We start from the raw sequence: 20,279 nt of genomic DNA on the forward strand, positions 1-20,279 counted from the left end.
GAGAAAGAGAGAGAGAGAGAGAGAGAGAGAGAGAGAGAGAGAGCGCTTGCAACGCGCTATGAAAATTCAATTTTGCAGCGTACGCTGGCACGTGCTGGGCGTTAATCTCACGATGCTTAAGCGATGAATCGTCGTGCAAATTGTCGGGCAAGTCCGCCACGATATTGCATCTGGTTGCACTTGTGCGACACGTCCGATCACAGCAGGCGTCATAATGAGCTTGCTCGGGCTACTTTGTTTTGCGATAATGAACGAGAGATCGACCGGCGTCGCCGGTTGTCGCTTATGATATCGTATTTGATTGACACAATTGTAATCGTCGTCTTAAATGGGATCAATGGCGGCTACGCTATACGAAACATGCTGAATTTTTTTCTACGATTCACGCGAGGAATTTTTACTATCGATCTCTTTTTAATCTATTACATGAGTGATTAATTCTTTGCGAATAGCATTTAATTGCCTATATCGTGATAATTTTTTCTTTTTATATTTCAAGGATTATTAATTGAAAATTCACTTGTTATAAAATAAAGATGTATCACAGTTGAGATTAATAATCAAATTGATCTTAATTATTATTTTTTAATTATTCGATTTTTAGTTATACACCGATATATATATAGACTTTGAGATCTTATAGGAAATCTAATTCTGAAGAAAAAATTTTTTATAAACATGGGTCGAAAGATGCTTCCTTAAGAAGTTATCGCTCAAAAACATCTGATGCAAAGGAAGGGCGAAAGGTGAAAAGAAAATGAAACTTGATAAATTTCTTGAAAAAACGATAAAAATGAAAAATAAAAATCTTTTTCTTTTATGAAAATAAAATAAATCTTTTTAAACTAAAATAGCACGTAATAGTAAAAAATGAATAAACACGTGAAAAAACTAACTGTTTTCGAAATGTCCCCCCCTAGCTCCAATACACTTTCGACATCGAGTAATGATCGATCTAGTCGCTTTACGGATTTCCTCCTGATTCAACTTTAATCGATCTAACAATAAGTAACAAAAGCACTTTTTGTACGTTCGAAATTGGTTATATCAAAATCTATGGGACGCGCAACAATTATTTTGATCTCATTTGAAAGATAATTTAATTTTCTACAACTTTTGTTTCGGTACTTTTTGTTAAAAGACGCACATTTTCCATGATATTTGGAAAAATGTGTAAAATAATCACGATTTCAGAGGCTTTTGAGCGATAATTTTTTTAAGAAAGCATTTTTCGACCCATGTTTATAAGAAATTTTTTGTACAGAATTAAACTTTCCTATGAGATCTCAAAGTCTGGCTGAAACGTTTGGGGCCACCCTGTATATATATATATATATATATAAAAAAACGAATTTTTATTTCCAATACTATCTCATAATCGACGAAAGTTCATATCGTTACGTAATAATAAGATACAGTAATGAAATGTCATTTAAGATTGATATAAAGTTCAAAGATCGAATATTCGGAAAGTCGCATACATCTGGCGCTCTATTTGAAAACTTTTGTCAAGCCGCCAGTCACATAAAATACAAGTAAATCTAATCGTTTTTTTGTAACAATCCGACAAATATAAAATTATCTTTCAAATAGGGCAGAATTTATATAATATTACCCAGTCTTTTTAACGAAGCGTGCTAAAAGCACAAGCAACGTGAGAATTCGTGCAATTTCTTTTTCTTTTTTTTTTCTTTTTATCGGATCACTGTTTAAGTGCTTGCACTTATTTTTTTTTTATTGCACCGATCTTTTTTATATAATATATAAAATTCCAAATATTATCTGTTATTATATACATATATGTATATAAAATAACGCATTTATGCAACTGACAGACCAGATTTGAAAGTTCCATTTAACAAACATTTAGCAATAAAAAAAGAAATTCTTAATAGCCGTATCGCAGTATATATTTATCATCAACCACTCGAGGTTGATGCCTTTGTTTACCAATGAGTAACGTCTAATAATAGATTGCTGTTTACCTGCTAAGTCCGTCATTCCGCCTCGATCGGTCCCAACCACAATGAAAAAGAAAACTTGGTTGCGTCTCTCGAGTCACCACCACCGGCTCCAACGATAGTCACAGATAGTGCCAACCCCCTGGTATTGCGAGCGCGAAAGCGCGCGACGATGATGGGCGGGAGGGGGAGAGAGATGACGAGTCGGCGGTCATCGAAATCTTAAAACTCTTCGGCGTCGAGGAGGATCGAAAAAAAAAAAAAGAAAAAAAAATCCGTCCGGGATGCGAGTCGTTGCGCGAATGAGCGCGTCCGAATCACCGGCTACGTGTTTTCTTACAGGAGTTTGACGCGCGACTGTGCTACTGGGGCCAACCCCGGCCGCCATCAACCCTCTTATGGCTCTGTGTCCCTACGCGTTCCTCCGACCCCCCTCCCCCTTCCATCTCCTCCTTCCTCGCCGCCCTCGTTCCGTCTCCGTTTCGCACCCCTTGCTCGCCTCCTCTCTCTCTCTCTCTCTCTCTCTCTCTTCTATTTCGCGCCGCTCCACATCGCGCCCCACCACCTTCGCCCCCCACCAAAACGTTGAGCGTGACAATCCTTCTCTATTTTCCTTCCACCCTTCGGCGTACTTCCTTTTTTCGCCCACGGTGTCGTTCTCCGTCGTCTCATTCTCTCTCTCTCTCTCTCTTTCTTCGGGAGTCCGATTCTCCTTTTTTCTTTCTTCCCGACGGTCTCTCCGCTTCCGTCTCCTTCGTTCTCTCTGCCCACTCCTTCTACTTGTTCCCCGTCTCGTTTTATCCTTCAGCCTCGTAGAGCTTCATTACGACACCTATTCCCACGTGAGCAGTTTCGTCCCCCTCGTCGCGATCGTCTCGCTTCGACACCTTTGACCATTCAGGGGTTTATCCCGTCCGTTCGCCGGGTCTCCGCTTTCTCTCGTTTCTTCGTCATCATTTCCATCTCTTTCCCTCTGTCCCTCTGTTTCCCCATCGTTCGCTCCATCCATCATCCGTCCCTGTCTCGCTCGTGACGATGCAACCCCTTTTCCGTGCATCTCGTGAGCGGCGTTACCACCGACCGACATGGACCGAAGCTTAGCGCCGGCGCGCGCGCCGCGATTCAAAACTGCGGTTAGAAGGGGTCGTCGGAGATAAGGATGCGTCCTAAATATAGCGACGTGGTGCTCAAGATACCCTCCCACCTAGTTGCCGAGAGATTCTTACGAGCGCCTCTCTTAGTCGTCCTCGGAATTTCACGATTTCTTTCGCTGCCATAACGGTCGTGTACTCGCTTCTCTGTCTATCGGAGATGAAAGGAGATTGATACATTCCTAGAAAGTCTTTTTCGACAACGAACTACACGGCGAGTAGACTTCGTTGAATCTCTCGATTATACGATTTTTCTCGGAGGAGGAAAAGCAAAAGTTCGAGATTAATTTAACCGCGACGAGTTTAATTGTTAATTTGATTTAGAATTATAAATTGAATTATAAAACAAGATTTATTTCTTTTCGTCTTCGTAGCCTTAAAAAAAAAAAGCTGGATTCATCAAAATCACATCGTTTCCAATCTTTTCAACTCAAACGCGCAGCATGTCGCCCTCGATCACTCGTTGATGACTCGATCGGTGAGGACAATATCTGCCTGTCAGAGTTACAATTAATAAGAAACGCATATACGGAAGCAGCGGGAATGAAGTATCAGCGTGCGCGTCGCGTCGCTGTCCTAGCTTGCGTATAAATAAGGACGGGCTAAGCCCCATTCTGGCCTGTAATTACGACGGAACTAAGCCGGGTATTCCGTGGATCGGTGATCCCTCGGTGCCTGGCGCGACGCCGAGAATCTCCAGCCGGCCGAAACCAATTTGGAATTAATGTAACGTCCTGCGGAATTAACGTGCCTGGAGTCCTGCCAAACAGAAACGACGACCGGCCCTTTCGACGCGCGAAAAACTTCCTCGTTCAAAAATTCATTAAGAACAAAACCGAGACTTATCTTTGATTTCGTTTTACGCCGACACAGATTGTCCTGTACATCTCGAGAAGACACTTGATTATTTTTTATTTTTTTTATTTTTTTATAATAAATCTTTGTATGATTTTTATAAGTACACAATTTTTGATAGAATAATTTTCTATAAAATAACACGCAATTGTTTTATTGTATAATCCTTCTAGATTGTATCTAAGGAATCTTTTGGTAGAATCGGTTAAAAAATTACTGTTTTCTCATATTTTGAATATATTATTATCAATATCTTAAAGAAAGTAATAAAATAACGTGGAATTTAAATTACGATTATAATAACATTATTACGTTAACTGTCAATATTAAATTGCTTTATTTTTCATAGCATGTCCGTTGATTATAACCGACGACTTTCGTTAGCAAAATATACATATACACTTGGGGTAAATTCCATTGTACCGCTAACAAATGTGAATCGCGTCATTGACCCGGTTTACTGCACAGATTTGTGTACGCACATACGTGGATTATTACCGAGGGATTAGACCCTGTATAGGGTATATTAAATGAAAGGCGACACATGAAGGAAGCATAAGTATGTACCGGGCGTTATACTAACATCCGACATTTATGATTCGTTCTCGTACTTCTTGGTCCGTCCAAAACACGTCGCATATTAAAGTAACGTAAAGTACGTAATAAGGTGGAATCGGCGATATTCTTAATTGTTTTCGCATCTGCCGAGGCAAGGCACTCCTTAGAACCGCCTATAAATCGCACAGACGTCGTCGCTGGTAATATAAATTGTATAATTTTCATTGGTGAGAGATGATTGATTGTCTTACGAAATTTAATAGGAGGAAATTGTTTGAAATATAAGATTCTTTTTTAGGAATGTTGCCAGTTATAAGGGATAAAAAAGATAAACTTGTTAAAATAATCGGGCCGAGAGTTATTTAAGCCGTTATATCTCTTTGACGTTTGCTTACAATTTTTAATTCTTTTTTATCGAGCCTATGTCAAACCTTCTCTTTCGGGTCTCGTCTAATTAAAAATGAATAATCAAAAAAAATGTAGCCGATGAAAGATACTAGTATCTTAGTAATGGGACTCGTAAAAACAGCTATAGAGTAACGAGAGAAAATTACAAAATGTATTTTAAGATCGAATAGACACTACAGAAAAACACGATCAATGATAAAAGTATTCGTAAGTACGGCATTTCCAGACAAAGGCTAACGAGAAATGGCGCTAAATGGATCCAATCTGTCCTTCATTAATTTCCGTCTTGTTAATCGTTATCAAAACGAAAGCCCTCGGAAGAACGTAGATTTCCGACCGGCCAGCCGACCATAGTATATTAAAGCGTCGTGAACATCAAACGACCACTGAATTCACCAGATGGCCGAATAAGATGTCACGAATTAAAGCCATATCGTGATAGGACGAAAGGTTTCTCTCCGCCACATACCATTAGACTACTATTGTTTCGCTGACAATCAATGTCCCTTGTAAAGGGAACGTTAAAGATATATTTTATAGATAATATTTTAGATGGCGGAATATATTGTTGCATTCGCGTATTATTTATTGATGCTGATGAAACTAGAAAAATCATCTTTCTCATTTTTTCATTTATTATTTTCTAGACCAAAATAAAATTTTATAATTTATATTTGATAGTATATTTTATAGTAGCATTGAAATTATTTGCCACATATATAAAACGATTAGTTGGTATCAATTTTATTATATAATAATATTATTTATTAGTCTATTATAATATATCTTTTATCAAAGTAGAGAGAGAGAGAGAGAGAATGTGTATCAAAAAATGTATAAATAATTTTAATAGAAGAATTTAATAATAATATATTGAATAACATTAAGAGTATATATATATATACTATAGTAATAGTAAAACATTGTATTTCGCACTGTAAAAAAAGGTGGAAAATATAATGAAATAGACACGCGGATTTCAATTAAAGTCTCGTCCCAAATTCGACGTTCGAAGTACCTTCCTCGAAGACGAAGAATCACAAGCGAGAGGGAGAGGGGTAGCGCAGGGTGGTAGGAAGATTTAATTCGCTTTCGATTTGATTCGCCTCGAGGCAAACCATTGTTTCGGCTGAACTGCGCGACAAGAATGCGCGCAGAATCGACGACCGATAAAAATGAAATTAGGAATGCGAGAAAAGGGAGGGAAAAGGAAGAGGGGAGAGAAGGATGATTGAGAGTGAAGGAGAAAGAGGAGAGGCAGAAAGAGATAGAGAGAGAGAGAGAAAGAGAGAGAGAGAGAGTGAGTGTACACCAACCCCCTTATCCGATAGACTGACACGTACCTAAACCCTTTCCCCCCCCCCCTCCCCCCCCGTTGACAGTTTACTCGCGGTTCGCTTGTCATCGGCAAAGATACAAAGATAATTGGTCATTGGGGTATGCGATCGCGCGCGGGGCGAAGCGAGATAGACGAAACCAAGTACTTTGAAGAGAACGGGCACTTTGAGCAGATTTGCTTTGGCCGTTGTTTCGGGCTTGTATTTTAGTTTAGATCAAAAGACTGACGCCACTGACCAATTCAGCCGTATCTAAGCTGTCGCCTCTCCGTTCTACCGTCGGCATCCTTTCTCGTTCTCTCTGTCTCGTCGTGTGCTCGCGTCGTTGTACAACGGCACCCTCTTTTCCTCTCTCTCTCTCTCTCTCTCTCTCTCTCTCTCTCACTCCCGCCGTTTGTCGCCTTTGTCTTTTTAATGATAGATTCTTTGACAAATTTGTAGTCTACTTGTCTTTCATGAGAATATAACGCGAACCTTAATTATGACAATATTTAACATTTGTGTTCGAGTGGAATCAAATGAAAATATTTATGTTAATGTAATATAACAGTAAGTCGATTCATTTCACGTCAATTATCTTAATTTTTTTCTGTTCTACTTTTTCATATATCGTAAGGTTAAATAAAAATTATTAAAAGTTCATTAAGCTCTATTAAAATGATTAAAATCATTTTCTTTTCAAATTTTAAATGTTGAAAATGTAATATATTAAAATTGTATGATGTCGCGATGTATAACGCGCATTTAACGCATTTAAACAACATCGAGTCGTGCTTGTATTCTTCGAGATATTCTTTAATTTCAATGTTTTAGGACCTTTATCGCGCTTTACTTTACACGAATTTCATTTTTATTTATTTATTTATTTTTTATTTTTTATTTTTTATTTTTTATTTTTTTTTTTTAGAAATGGAAAGTAGAAACGGTCTTGCGACTTTTCAACTCGAACGCACAACGCGAGGAAGGGAAAAAGATGGCGACGAGAGAATTCTGGGCAAGCTGGAAGCGATGAAACTGGAGTGGCAGGTGGCATAATGGGCACGTATGGTCCGCACGATTTGCATACCAATGGTGAGTAATATAAATTACACATAATTATATACCTGGACGTTCCGACGGAGATTCCGCTAATAATTTTATTCCGTCCCGTTTCCATTGCCGCGATCGCGGGCAACAAAAGGGGTCATAGGCTCGATCGTGAACTTACTTAAATTACGCGGGAACACGATTTCAGCGCCGTTACACGAGATCCCGACAGTCGGGGGTCCTCGACACGATAGTCTCGGCCATCGAAAGTTCCCGTTACGCGTCCTATATATATATATATATATATATATATATATATATATATATATATATATACATATATTGTCCGATAGAATCGTTTTGTGCGTGCGAAACGCGCATTCGGAGGGAGAAGGAGAGCGCTCGTAAAACCGGACGGCGCCGTTTTCAGGCGGTGTTTTCACGTATTTCACTCTCCCCAATTAAAAAGTTAACCGCGTTGTGCTATTAGAATCGTATCGCGTTACATATTTATCAGGTACACGAATGCGATACTTGGGAATCGGCGATGTACCTCGGCACGTTATTGTTAACCATTTGCTACCGTTTCTTCTTCTTCTTTTTTTTTTTTACCGTTTCTCTCTCCGGCCTTGGACGATAGCAGGCAATGCCGTCTCGTGGCGTTTAATTTTCCAAGTTTTTCCTCGAAATGGATCTTGGAAGTTCTTCAGTTTCGCCAGAGCGGGAAAGGGAGAAGAGAAGGAAACAGGAGCAAGTGGATGAGATGCGGGAGGATGGGGTGGAGGGCGCTAACTTGGGCGCCTCGATCCTTTTTAATGTTTATAGTTTCGAGACGCGCCCAACATGCGCCGTAAACATGGCGGAGGCTCGCGCCTCTCTCGCATAGCACGGGGATAATTAGAGAGAAATATCGCTTAAAATAAAGTTCAACCGCTGAAAAGCGAGGGAAGCTCGAACGAATCCCGTTGCTCTCTCTCTCTCTCTCTCTCTCTCTTTTTCCCTCCCTCTCCTTCGTAAGAGATTCGCGATACTAGAAACGCGAAAGCGAGCACAATCGAAACTTGGCTAATTGTTCGCCAACGAGCTCGGTTTAGTCGGCTGTCGACATCCCCTTGTAGATGGAACGTGATAACTTTGCAAATATCTTTGCGGATTTTTGCATATGAGTATTTCGAAACGAGGGTGTTTCGTTTTATGATATCAGCGATGCTGGGAAGAACGAGAAAATTTACATATAGTATAATCCTTATCACTTATCACGAGAAAGACTTAATATTGTTGTCGTACGAGATACGTCAAAATTAACGTGTTTTCTTTCAACGTCAAATTTTCTAGATTTTTTTGCAAAGCAACGATTTGATAAAAATTTTTAATTTTTTTTTTTTCCAATACTGATACAATATTATTGTATATACTTGAATAAAAATTTTCAACGCGAAAAAAAATTTTTTTTTTTTAAAGTTTTGGTAATATTTACAGAGCTCCTTCAAATTTTAGGTATGGCTGCACGGTATGTATGAAAATATGTTTGTATCCGAAATGAAAAAAAAAAAAAAAATACAAGCCTTCTTTAATTAAACATATTAATAGCTATCTGCTATCCAAGCATTTTTTCAAAATTTTAAAGGATAAGAAGTGGCGTGTTGAAAAAATTTCATTTTTTTTAAATTCTTTTTTTGTTTATAACAAAAAAAAAATAGAAAATCGAATTAAAAAAAAGACTTCGTTAGCAGATGCGAAATCTTATTAGGAACTGGCATGCAAGATTTAAAGTCAATCCGTCAAGCGTAGCTCGAGTTTTCATGCATACCGCGCATGAAAAAAAAAATCTGCAAATATTCGCATAAAAAAAAAAAAAAAAAATTATCAAGCTAACAATTTTTATTTAAGTTAATAATATTATATTAATATTGTAAAAGGAAAAGTTTTTATCGAATTGTTGCGCAGCAAAAAAATGTAGAAAATATACTCATTTTTCGAAGGTTCAAACGGATATGCCGCCCCCCCCCCCCCCGTCCCCCGTCCCCCGTCCCCCTAATGTTTCACATCGGAAGAAAAAAATATAATTGTAGAAAAGTTATTTTTAGATCGTCCGTCTTATTATTTTTGAACGATAAATCGATCGACGGCATCCTTGTCATCGGTAGCGCGTCTGGCCGACGTCGCCCGTAATCGAGCGCCGGTGAAACCGAGCGTCGCTTTATCCCGAAAGTTTCGTAAAGGCTGTTTGGCACGAGGCGACGGCACAACAGGGTGAATCCGGCCGACACTGATTTAGAAGCTATAAGTCAGCACCGACGCGCAATTACCCCCCTTCGCCTGTCAGAGAGCCGGCTCGAGCGCGGCTCTCGCCGCGGGACGCTTACCGTGGGATCCGATCCCACGGGCTTATAGCTTTTGGAAAATGGTGAAAAATGGGCGAGAGACGCGCGATCTCCCGTTATATCGCCGTTTGCCGGTGCGAGAGCCCGGGCCCTCCTTCGCACCTTTCTGTCTAGATGCAAACGTTATCGCGACAATTTCGTTGTCGCTCGTTAACCGCACCTTAACGAGTAATCGATCGCCGATGCGATGCATGTGAAATTCGAGAAAGGAGAGCGTACTGTATCGATCGATCGAAAAAAAGAAAAATGGAATTTCCCGGCGCAGTAGAAACTCGTCGAGGTGCCGGGGAGCCAATTTCTGTGAGGCAAAGTTTCATTTTGTTGCGCGCGTTCAGTTTTGCAGCGGAGTAATACGACTTTAAGCAGTACATAACGATATTTTAGCGTTATTATTATTGATGTATAAGTTGGACAGTATTACATTTATTTGTCATACTTGAGTTTTTTAAATTAAAAATGGAGCACTCTCTCTCTCTCTCTCTCTCTCTTTATCTCTCTTTATGCTTGACCTAAATAAAATTTAAATATTTATTTTATATTAAAGCACAAAATATATGCAGAGCTCGGATGTATTTATATCTTTTATCTTTGCGTAAATCACTCGTAATCTGTGTAGGAACGTGATACACACGAATTATTAATCCATCGAGTCAGTCAACCAATCAGTTCTGAGCTATCGGTTGAATGGAGCAAATTTATTTTTGCCATTCGCTTTTACATTTTTTTTTCCAGTATTCCTTCCTATATCGCGATTTTTTTCGATACGATTACCGATGATATTTTTGTCCGTTTAAATTTTTGTTTGTTTTATTTTTACAAAAAATTATTGCGTTTGTTCAAGTATCCCTTGAAATTAAATTTTCTCTAAGATTCCCTTACATTTATATCACGATAATTTATAAAGAAAGCAAAAACAATTTATTCTTGCCAGTCGTTTGTTATATTCTCTTCTTTCTGAATTTCCGATATTCCTTTCAATATCGCGATTTTCTCGATAAGATTACCGACGACATCTTTGTCCCTTTAAATTTCTTAAATTTTTGTTTAGTTTATTTTTACAAAAAAATTATCGCGTATCTTTAAGTAAAATTTATTAAATTTTCTTTAATTTTTTTGTACTTATATCATAATATTTTATAAACAGAGCAAAAACGATTTATTCTTGCCAGACATTTTTACACTTTTTTTCTTTCTGAATTTCCACCATTTCCTTCTTATATCGCGAGTTTCTTGATAACGTCACTGACGACATTTTTGTCTCTTCAAACTTCTTAAATTTTCCTTTAGCTTGCTTTTACAAAAAATTATCGCGTACCTTTATACAAAAGTATCCCTTCAAATTAAATTTTCTCTCCAATTCTCTTGCATTTACATCAAAATATTTTATAAAGAAAGCAGAAACAGGTTATAAGAAATTGATTTGATAATTATTATCGCAACGTCGGGCTTGTCGCTATTGACGATGCGGTGCAGCGAGTATAGGACGAGCTCGTTCTAAATTCGGTCGAATAAGAGCTTGAGGTGCCGTGAACGTCTGCGATGCATAGCGGACAGCCGCGCAAAGTAAAGGCTTTGACCAAGGCTCGATATGTAAATACATTTTGCGGCCTTCTCTGCGATGACGCCGGTAGCCACCGTTACAGTCCCGCAGATGCGGTACGTAGTTCCCTATGGATTCTCCGTAACACCCTCGCATTCCAATACGACCGGGGCGTACGACTATCTCGCGGAGCTCTGGAAGGATCGAACGGGACCGGAGCCAGAACCGTGCGCCACGTTATCCGGCTTTCCTACAACTGGATAACGGAAACGTGTGCGGTCTACGCTCGATATTATTACGTAATCCGGTTCTACAAAGCTAAGTCTATTTACGACCGACAGGTACTTTGCCGAAGTTTATAATAAGCAGGAGATTATAATAATATTTGTAGTTATGTAATAATAAGAATAATAATAATTTTATATTATTATTTATAATAATTGTTTATGATTAGAACAAGACACATATGTATTTGTTCTGTTTTCTCTTTTTTTTAAATTAAAAAATTTTTTTTTTTAATCTTCATTTCTCTGAGCGGTTTAAGAATTTTTTTTTTTTTTTAATAGCTTTTATAATCTAAACATTGCATTAGATCAAAGATAAACTAAACAAACTATATAACTATAGTATTTATAAATATATGTATAATATATACGTGTATGCGAAATTTTATTCGAGTTTACGTTTAAAAGTTATTCGCATAAAACTTCGATGCATGTTTTATTAATAGTTTTATTAGATTTAACCGAAAATTTTCCGATAAATAATTAGGCTTTTTTTTTTGTTTTGTTTATGGCGGCTGTTTCCGAAAAGTATTTATGGCTAAAAGTTTTTTATCATTAATTCGATAAAACCATAATTATATATATTTTCTTTAATAAGGACATACGAAATTATATAATTTTCCGCGTAACATAAATTAATGTTTCTTTAATTGATGTTTCAGATAATGTACATCGCTTTTATTTGCAATAAATTTCAATAATTTTTCGACTAATATTTTATAATCCATGCATCTTTAAATAAGAAGGAAAATTTAAATTATTGCATGGATATTCTCGAATCATTTCGTCGAAAGATATCATCTCTTCGTTTTCAACATTATACGAATGCTATAAGCGGCTAAATAAGTACAACCTTTTGTATTTTATAGAAGAATAGATTGATAAAAATAATTGATAAATCGGCTTGATAACCGATATCTCCAATATTGTGTAACGCATATATTTTTAAATCTCTGTTAATTATATTACACAAGCCACGTCAAGAGTTCCGTATATATTTAGCAGATGTCACGGTCCTTGTAGCCGTTCGCTGTGGAAAAGTAATCACGGGGAAGTTTAATTGGGACTTCGTTCGTAATAAGTTTTCCAAGTATTTATCGGAATACATGGGAGCCTTTGCGCTTCAAAGTCCCCTCCGATTGCGCGGCCGCTTTTTGAATTCACAATCGATAATTCGGAGCAGCGCAATATCCGCCCTAGAGGCGACCGGGTAATTTGCTCGGTCGTCTCGCAATTCCATTTACACGACGGCTTAACCTAAGGTTAATTTGATAGTAACATTAATCATCGCGCTAACAACGATTAGGCCAAACTAAACTAGAATTTTAGCAAATCGCGACGTGCAAATAGATAAGATAGTCCTTATGGAATAAGGTAAACAAAATATTGATTTATTAATCATCGAAATAATTAATATTAAACAGTGGAAAGAGTTATTACAAGGAAAGAATAGATCTTAGTAAAATATTGGTTAAGAAAAATTTGACTCCAACAGTTATATGTATGAAGCATTTAATAGCTGATAAAAATTTGACGCAAGTCTTGCAAAAATCTGAAAGTTATGATTTAGATATCTTAAAAAAACATCATTGACGAATGATCACTCTAATGAGAATCGTTTAAGCTAAGGTTAATCTTATAATAATCATCGCGCTAACAATGATTAGGCCAACTAAACTAGAATTTTTTTTAGCAAATTGCGACGTGCAATTAGATAAGATAGTCATTATTCAAATGGAATTAGGTTAATAAAATATTGATTTATTAATCGAGATAATTAATATTAAACAGTGGAAAGAGTTATTACAAGGAAAGAATAGATCTTAGTAAAATATTGGTTAAGAAAAATTTGACTCCAACAGTTATATGTATGAAGCATTTAATAGCTGATAAAAATTTGACGCAAGTCTTGCAAAAAACTGAAAGTTATGATTTAGATATCTTAAAAAAACATCATTGACGAATGATTACTCTAATGAGAATCGTTTAAGCTAAGGTTAATCTTATAATAATCATCGCGCTAACAATGATTAGGCCAACTAAACTAGAATTTTTTTTAGCAAATTGCGACGTGCAAATAGATAAGATAGTCCTTATGGAATAAGGTAAACAAAATATTGATTTATTAATCGAGATAATTAATATTAAACAGTGGAAAGAGTTATTACAAGGAAAGAATAGATCTTAGTAAAATATTGGTTAAGAAAAATTTGACTCCAACAGTTATATGTATGAAGCATTTAATAGCTGATAAAAATTTGACGCAAGTCTTGCAAAAATCTGAAAGTTATGATTTAGATATCTTAAAAAAACATCATTGACGAATGATTACTCTAATGAGAATCGTTTAAGCTAAGGTTAATCTTATAATAATCATCGCGCTAACAATGATTAGGCCAACTAAACTAGAATTTTTTTTAGCAAATTGCGACGTGCAATTAGATAAGATAGTCATTATTCAAATGGAATTAGGTTAATAAAATATTGATTTATTAATCGAGATAATTAATATTAAACAGTGGAAAGAGTTATTACAAGGAAAGAATAGATCTTAGTAAAATATTGGTTAAGAAAAATTTGACTCCAACAGTTATATGTATGAAGCATTTAATAGCTGATAAAAATTTGATGCAAGTCTTGCAAAAATCTGAAAGTTATGATTTAGATATCTTGAAAAAACATCATTGACGAATGATTACTCTTACGAGAACCGTTTAAGCTAAGGTTAATCTTATAATAATCATCGCGCTAACAATGATTAGGCCAACTAAACTAGAATTTTTTTTAGCAAATTGCGACGTGCAATTAGATAAGATAGTCATTATTCAAATGGAATTAGGTTAATAAAATATTGATTTATTAATCGAGATAATTAATATTAAAAATTGGAAAGAGTTATTAGAAGAAAAGAATAGATTTTAATAAAATATCGGTTAAGAAAAAGTTGACTTCAAGAGTTACATGTCCGAATGATTAATAGCTGATAAAAATTCGCTGGCTTGCAAAAATCTGAAAGTATGATTTAAGTGTCTTAACAAACATCATTGACGAGCCATTACTCTTATGAGAATAAATTGAGCGATATTTATTATTGCTTATTATCGCGTCGCAATAACAATAAACTAATTAAGGCCCAAGTATTACGTAGGGACTGATTAAATCGGTCGGGAGAGCATGTGAAAAAAAATTGTTCACCCTATCGGCGCCTTTTTTCCCTCATGTCTTTTCTTTTATGTTTCTGTCTAATTGCTTTGCTCACGTTCGATGGATGAAAAGCTCCTTGGTCACGTGTCCTGGCTGTCGCTCGAATCGTTCCGCCGTAAGGATTTCTCTATACGTCTCGTCGCGTTTAACAATCGGAGAAACGTGCATCAGTTCGCGCAACCTTAATGTCCACTTTTGCGCATAATAGTGAAACGACTCACCGCCTCATCATTACAGTGCACTGTTCGTTAAGATTACACGTTTATCGAAGCGTGAAGAAATAACACGAAATTGATCTTCAACACACGATTAATGTAGTTTAATTAAAATGACAATATTGAATATTGATCTGAAACATAAATTTAAAAAGGAACCACAGTTCAGAGAGTAAGAAGATTCTCGAGGCTATCGCGTCGATAATTAAAATTGTAATCGACGATGGAAAGCGACCGCTTTTCAATCTTTTTCGCTCCGCGAATTGACTGACTTCTTTCCGCGAGATGCGGTTCGAATGTCGCTCGGCTTGCGCGGCTTATCGAGATGTCACTCAGGTCAAAAGGATATCGATAGACTGGTACGGTGTGTCGCGTGTAGCCAGCATCGGCACGGCATACTTTTAACAAACAATACTACGTGACGCACGAGCGAAACAGAAGAATCGTGCGCCTCGTCGCGCCGCTCAGCTGATGTAACGACGTCGGGAGCAACCGTGACGGGCGCGGCCTTCCGGATGCGACCGGATGTTGGACGAAGCCTATTACGACGAGCGGTAATCCTTCGCACGGAATCGCGCGGAGTTCCTCGAATCCGACGATAAATCGCGACAAGAACTTCGTGTTCCTTCTCTTATTACACTGTCAAAGTTTGTCTTAAATCTCTCTTTTCATTTAACATAATATGGATATGTTAAATGGTGACACTAATACCATATTAATATTTCAATACAAAATGACAATGCAAATTTCATAATTTGGAATAAATTTTATATAAATTCAACATACTTTTAATGATAATATTAACATGAAAAAAATGTTATTTCTCTTTTCTATTGTAGAATAAAATCAACATTTTTTTTTTCCGTTTAACAGAAATTTTAACAGATAATCCTGTCACTAATAATACGGAACATATTTATCGTGTATAAATTGAAAATATGTGCACATTGTGTTATTTTCATACTTTTTTCAATTTTTCAATTTTTTTAATAATTTGAATTCAATTAACACGACGGTGAAATTAACATACGAGTATGTGAAATATTTGACGCAAAATATTTAGCCGGCATTTTTTTTTAACAAGAAAACACAAATCTTTCAACGATGCACGACAAAATTATTCGGTAAATCCAGTAATCTATTGGATAACGATGATATAACAATTATTTATTAAAAATCAATAGCAGATTTTTAAAAAAAATTAAGTATTTACTATGAAATTAATATAAATGAGAGTCGAGCAAGTAAAGAAATATAAAAAAGTTTGACAGATTGTTTGGAAGGTCATTTCCGATAAAAAATGTTTTATGAACACATAGATTCTATTTTTAATATTTACAGCAGTTAGAAAAGTTTTAAAATTTTCTAACTGCTATCGTAGAAAAATCGATGATGATTCGTAGCAAGTGATTTTGAAATCAATATAAAACAGGAGAAAATTTAAACTCCTTGAGCACATTTCTTACTGATTAAATGTTTGGTAACATATAACATATTTTACTCAGAATGACCTCCCAAACAATCTGTCAAAGTTTTTTACCCTCGTTCTGAGTCACTTTGTATGCATAAATTGTTTTTTTTTTTTTTTTTTTTTTTTGTTTTTTATTTAACAGTCCAGAAGCTGGAAAGTTTGCAAATTCATTTGTCACCGGTTATTTGTTTACGTAGTTGCTTACTTTGCTTCGTACAAATCTCTTCTACTTTTTATTTAATCTACGCTTTACACGTGGGATCCTCTGTTATACATCTTGACGATTCTATTGGATAATATACGGAAAAAATCACAAACCCGCCTAGCCCTATTGGTCTAGATGCCTCGAAAATTCGATTGCGTTTCATCCAATGCGTGTTGCGCGCAGAATTCCTGAGCAAACAAGAAGATGAAAAGCAAATCTAAATTTTTAATTAGAAATATACAAAATAGTCGGAAAAAAATAACGTGTCGCAAAAAATATGAATACTGCGCTTTTCATCTCATAGCTTTCATGGGATTAGCATTTATTCGTTCACATTATTATTAGCGTACTTATACGTTTACGTAGGCGTCGCGCTGACAACGCACACTATCGCGGAACTTTATGACAATAGATCGAACGAGCTCGAACAGTCGGCAGGAAGCGTTTCTCGTCTGACTTGTGAATGGGTATATGGGTGTATATGTGTGTGTGTGTATTTTGCTCTCTGTCGTATATCGCTCGTATGTAACGAAGCGAATCGCCCGGTTGGTCCGTATCTCTGTACGTATGTACAAAATATCGCAGACTCGCCGCACCTTCTTACGCTGATTGTATTTGTGGAACGGCAGACACCTGTTTATTTAATTTCGAGCAATTCTGTGGATGAAAAATCTTATACTCCTCAGATTTCTATTTCCAGAGAATCTATTATCCGAATAACATCTAAAGAGAAAGTCGCGTATTTTTATAAAGGGGATAAAGGGGAAAAAAGCCATGGCAAGGATCGATTTGATCGCTTGCATACTTAGGATTCTCTCGGTATCGACAGTTGTGCGACGAGACTGAATAAGATGATCGAAATGTCAAGTGTCGCTTCCGATGAGAGTCTTTTTCTTTTTCTTTTTTTTTCCAAGAGTGCATCACGATAGCGATAACGATAATCATCGAACGAACGAATCGATCGCGTCCTGTTCTCTCACATTTATGGTGTATTATGTAATAGTGGCGTGCGCGTCCAATGATTGCACAAGCCAATCGAGAATGAATCGCGTACGTACATTACACCGAGCTGCTCAGTATCTTGAGAACGTAACGTCACGCGAATTCATCGCACGCCGGGAATAGCTAAGGAAAAATCGTATGATCCGCGTTCTTATCTCCCTCTCTCGCGTCGTATTTATATTTAGTTAACATCGACGCTAGCTTAATATTCGCGATAACGTATAAAATACGGAGACGCGCGCGTCTCGATACGCAATAGCGATTGAATCCGACACGAGCGACAGTAAACCAGATTTTTGCAATCGATATATTTGATCGAGCGAATGATATAAAATATAATATATCGTATAAAATCGGCTGATGAAATTCCTGATTCGAAAGCAGCGTCCGGCGAGTTAACTTCGCTTTTTATTTTTTTTTTATTTTTTTTTATTTTTTTTTAATCTGACATTTATTGCATATTCTATTTTCGGGGTGGAGAGAGGGGGCGGTGGGGGGAGGGGAGGGGAGGGGAGAGAGGGGGGGGGCTGACGGTCCGTATAAAAATCGTTAGGTTCAGAATCAGGCTATCGGTCGAATTCGCGTCGCGAATCGCCGGGCAAGCCCGGACTAAAATTGAAGTAATTAAAAATCCGGGTACGCGCGCGGAGTGTCAGGAAAGTTTGGCCATTGTCAATCGGGAGGGTGCGCCTTGTTAAATTTCTCGGTCGAACGGGTCTCCTTCGTCCCAAGTGGAGCGAAACGGATCGCCCAATGGCCAATGATGACTCTAAACTACCCCCTCGTTTTCTCACCCCCCTGCATCTTCCTCTCTCCCCTCCTCGTCCAGTTGTTCGCCGGGTCGTGCTCGGTACGCTTCCGATTCCCTTTCTGTCACCGTTTTAGAAGCCCCTCCCCTCCCCTCCCCCCCCTCCCCAACCCCCTCACTCCTTTCCCTCGTTCTCCTTCTTCTCGGTAAAGTTCGTGACTCACCGAGCAGATTTCTCGCAAGAGGGTAAAAAAAAAAAAAAAAAAAAAAAAAAAAAAAAAAAACAATGAGGGATGTAAGTTCTCTTTCAAATTCGAGATCTTTCAGTAGCGATCTAGTTAGTATCTGGTGACTGGATAGTTACGATTATTGTCGAAAAAAATGTGTTAATCCGTTTCCTTCCGAGTTAATTATATCTTTTTCAGATTTGTTGTGCCTTTGTGAGGGAAAACATGCTGCTGAAATAATATATATTTTAATGATATATATATATATATATATATATATATATATATATATATCAGTATGTATTAATATATAAATCTTGTTAATATAATTTAATATATTAACGCATTTTGAATGAGATAAATTATGGGTGAATTTTTTTTAATTAATTATCTCTTTTAGATTTTACACTTGACAATCTTGAATTTTTGTAATCGCTAATACGCGACAAAGATTATGCCGGATCGTACTTAAACATCCCATCTGAGAAAATAAATCGATGAAGTCGTTTGAAAAGTGAGATATCTGTGGGGAATGGGTTAATCGCATTTTTTTTCTCTCTTTTTTTCTTTTTTTTTTGACGTGTCGTCTAAATGTCGCCAAGTATCCAAATATTTCAACGAAGCGCTCAACGATAAACGAAAATGATGCTTTATGTTTTTACGTGTGCTAGTGTGCAGGAAAAAAAGTTAGGCAAATATTAAAAGCGAACGTAAACAGCAGGGAGAGAGATAAAGAGAGAAGCCGGATTCGAAGCGGCAAACTCATCCCAGCCCGCTCTTCTGAATTTGAATCCGGGGTTTTTTTTTTTTTTTTATTGTTCACGTCTCTCGTATTGCCTCGACCCATATTATCGAAGCGAGACCGGCGATTTTAGCCATTAATACGACATCTCGTCGCGATATAATGACCCTCCGTTTGTCGACGCGATATAATTTTGAATGGCGTTATCTCCCGCGCGCGCGCGCGCGCGCGAGAGAGAGAGAGAGAGAGAGAGAGAGAGAGACGAGAGAAAAATTATAGCGGGAAAATATACGAGGAGGATATATCGCACAAACGAGGCGAGCTCCGGTCTTTTCTTCTTTTTTTTTCCTTTCTCGCTGCCGCCGTTACCAGCTTACGGGGTCTAAGGCACCGTTTTCTGTTGTAAACAGACACTGTCAGAACATCCGGCGTCTGTGATACGTTTCCAATATTTCATCGTGGCTCGTTTACGTTATTTCGCTAGACAACTCGTCGATATGCGAAATCGTTGGCTTTAAGTTTCATCCATCTGCTTTTTGTTCCGCGTTGTCATTTTATTTTATTTATTAATTTTTTATTTTTTAGATATTATTGCTTTTTTTATCGTTGCTCATATTTACGACGTTACTCATTGCGTCAATTAAAATTGATAGATATGAAAGTTGTGTTAAAAAGGAACGCTCTTTTCGTCATGGAGAAAATACATTTGTTGGGATTATTTATCTTATATATTGATAACAGATTGCTATTATCGATGAATGGATGTCATTATTAATATCGTAATTGTTATTACGCACACGCGCGTTTAATGAAGTTCCATGCAATGAAACTTGAGCGATCGATAATTGGTGCTGCGAAATGCGAGGCATTAGTGCGGCGCGCTGCGTTGCCAATGAATTAATTCGCGCCGTGAAATCGGACTGTTAATCCAATCTGCGCGCGAAATCAGAAATCATGATCA

The 20,279-nt window shown here is 37.1% G+C and overlaps 1 protein-coding gene across 2 annotated transcripts in view; it reads left to right on the forward strand.

Moving 5' to 3' along the window:
- The window catches only part of Scgdelta (sarcoglycan delta), a 306,288-nt gene that overhangs the window by 18,468 nt on the left and 267,541 nt on the right, over positions 1 to 20,279 (forward strand). For both annotated transcript variants that reach the window (XM_070313005.1, XM_070313008.1), the window contains one exon: positions 7,178 to 7,341. In XM_070313005.1, coding sequence (XP_070169106.1) covers positions 7,315 to 7,341 — 27 coding nt within the window. In that variant the 5' untranslated portion in view covers positions 7,178 to 7,314. The remainder of the gene's footprint in view (positions 1 to 7,177; positions 7,342 to 20,279) is intronic.

This window comes from Polyergus mexicanus, unplaced genomic scaffold (genome assembly GCF_030449975.1).
Source record: "Polyergus mexicanus isolate NDT 795.1 unplaced genomic scaffold, iyPolMexi1.0 SCAF_23, whole genome shotgun sequence".
Taxonomy (NCBI): Eukaryota; Metazoa; Arthropoda; class Insecta; order Hymenoptera; family Formicidae; genus Polyergus; species Polyergus mexicanus.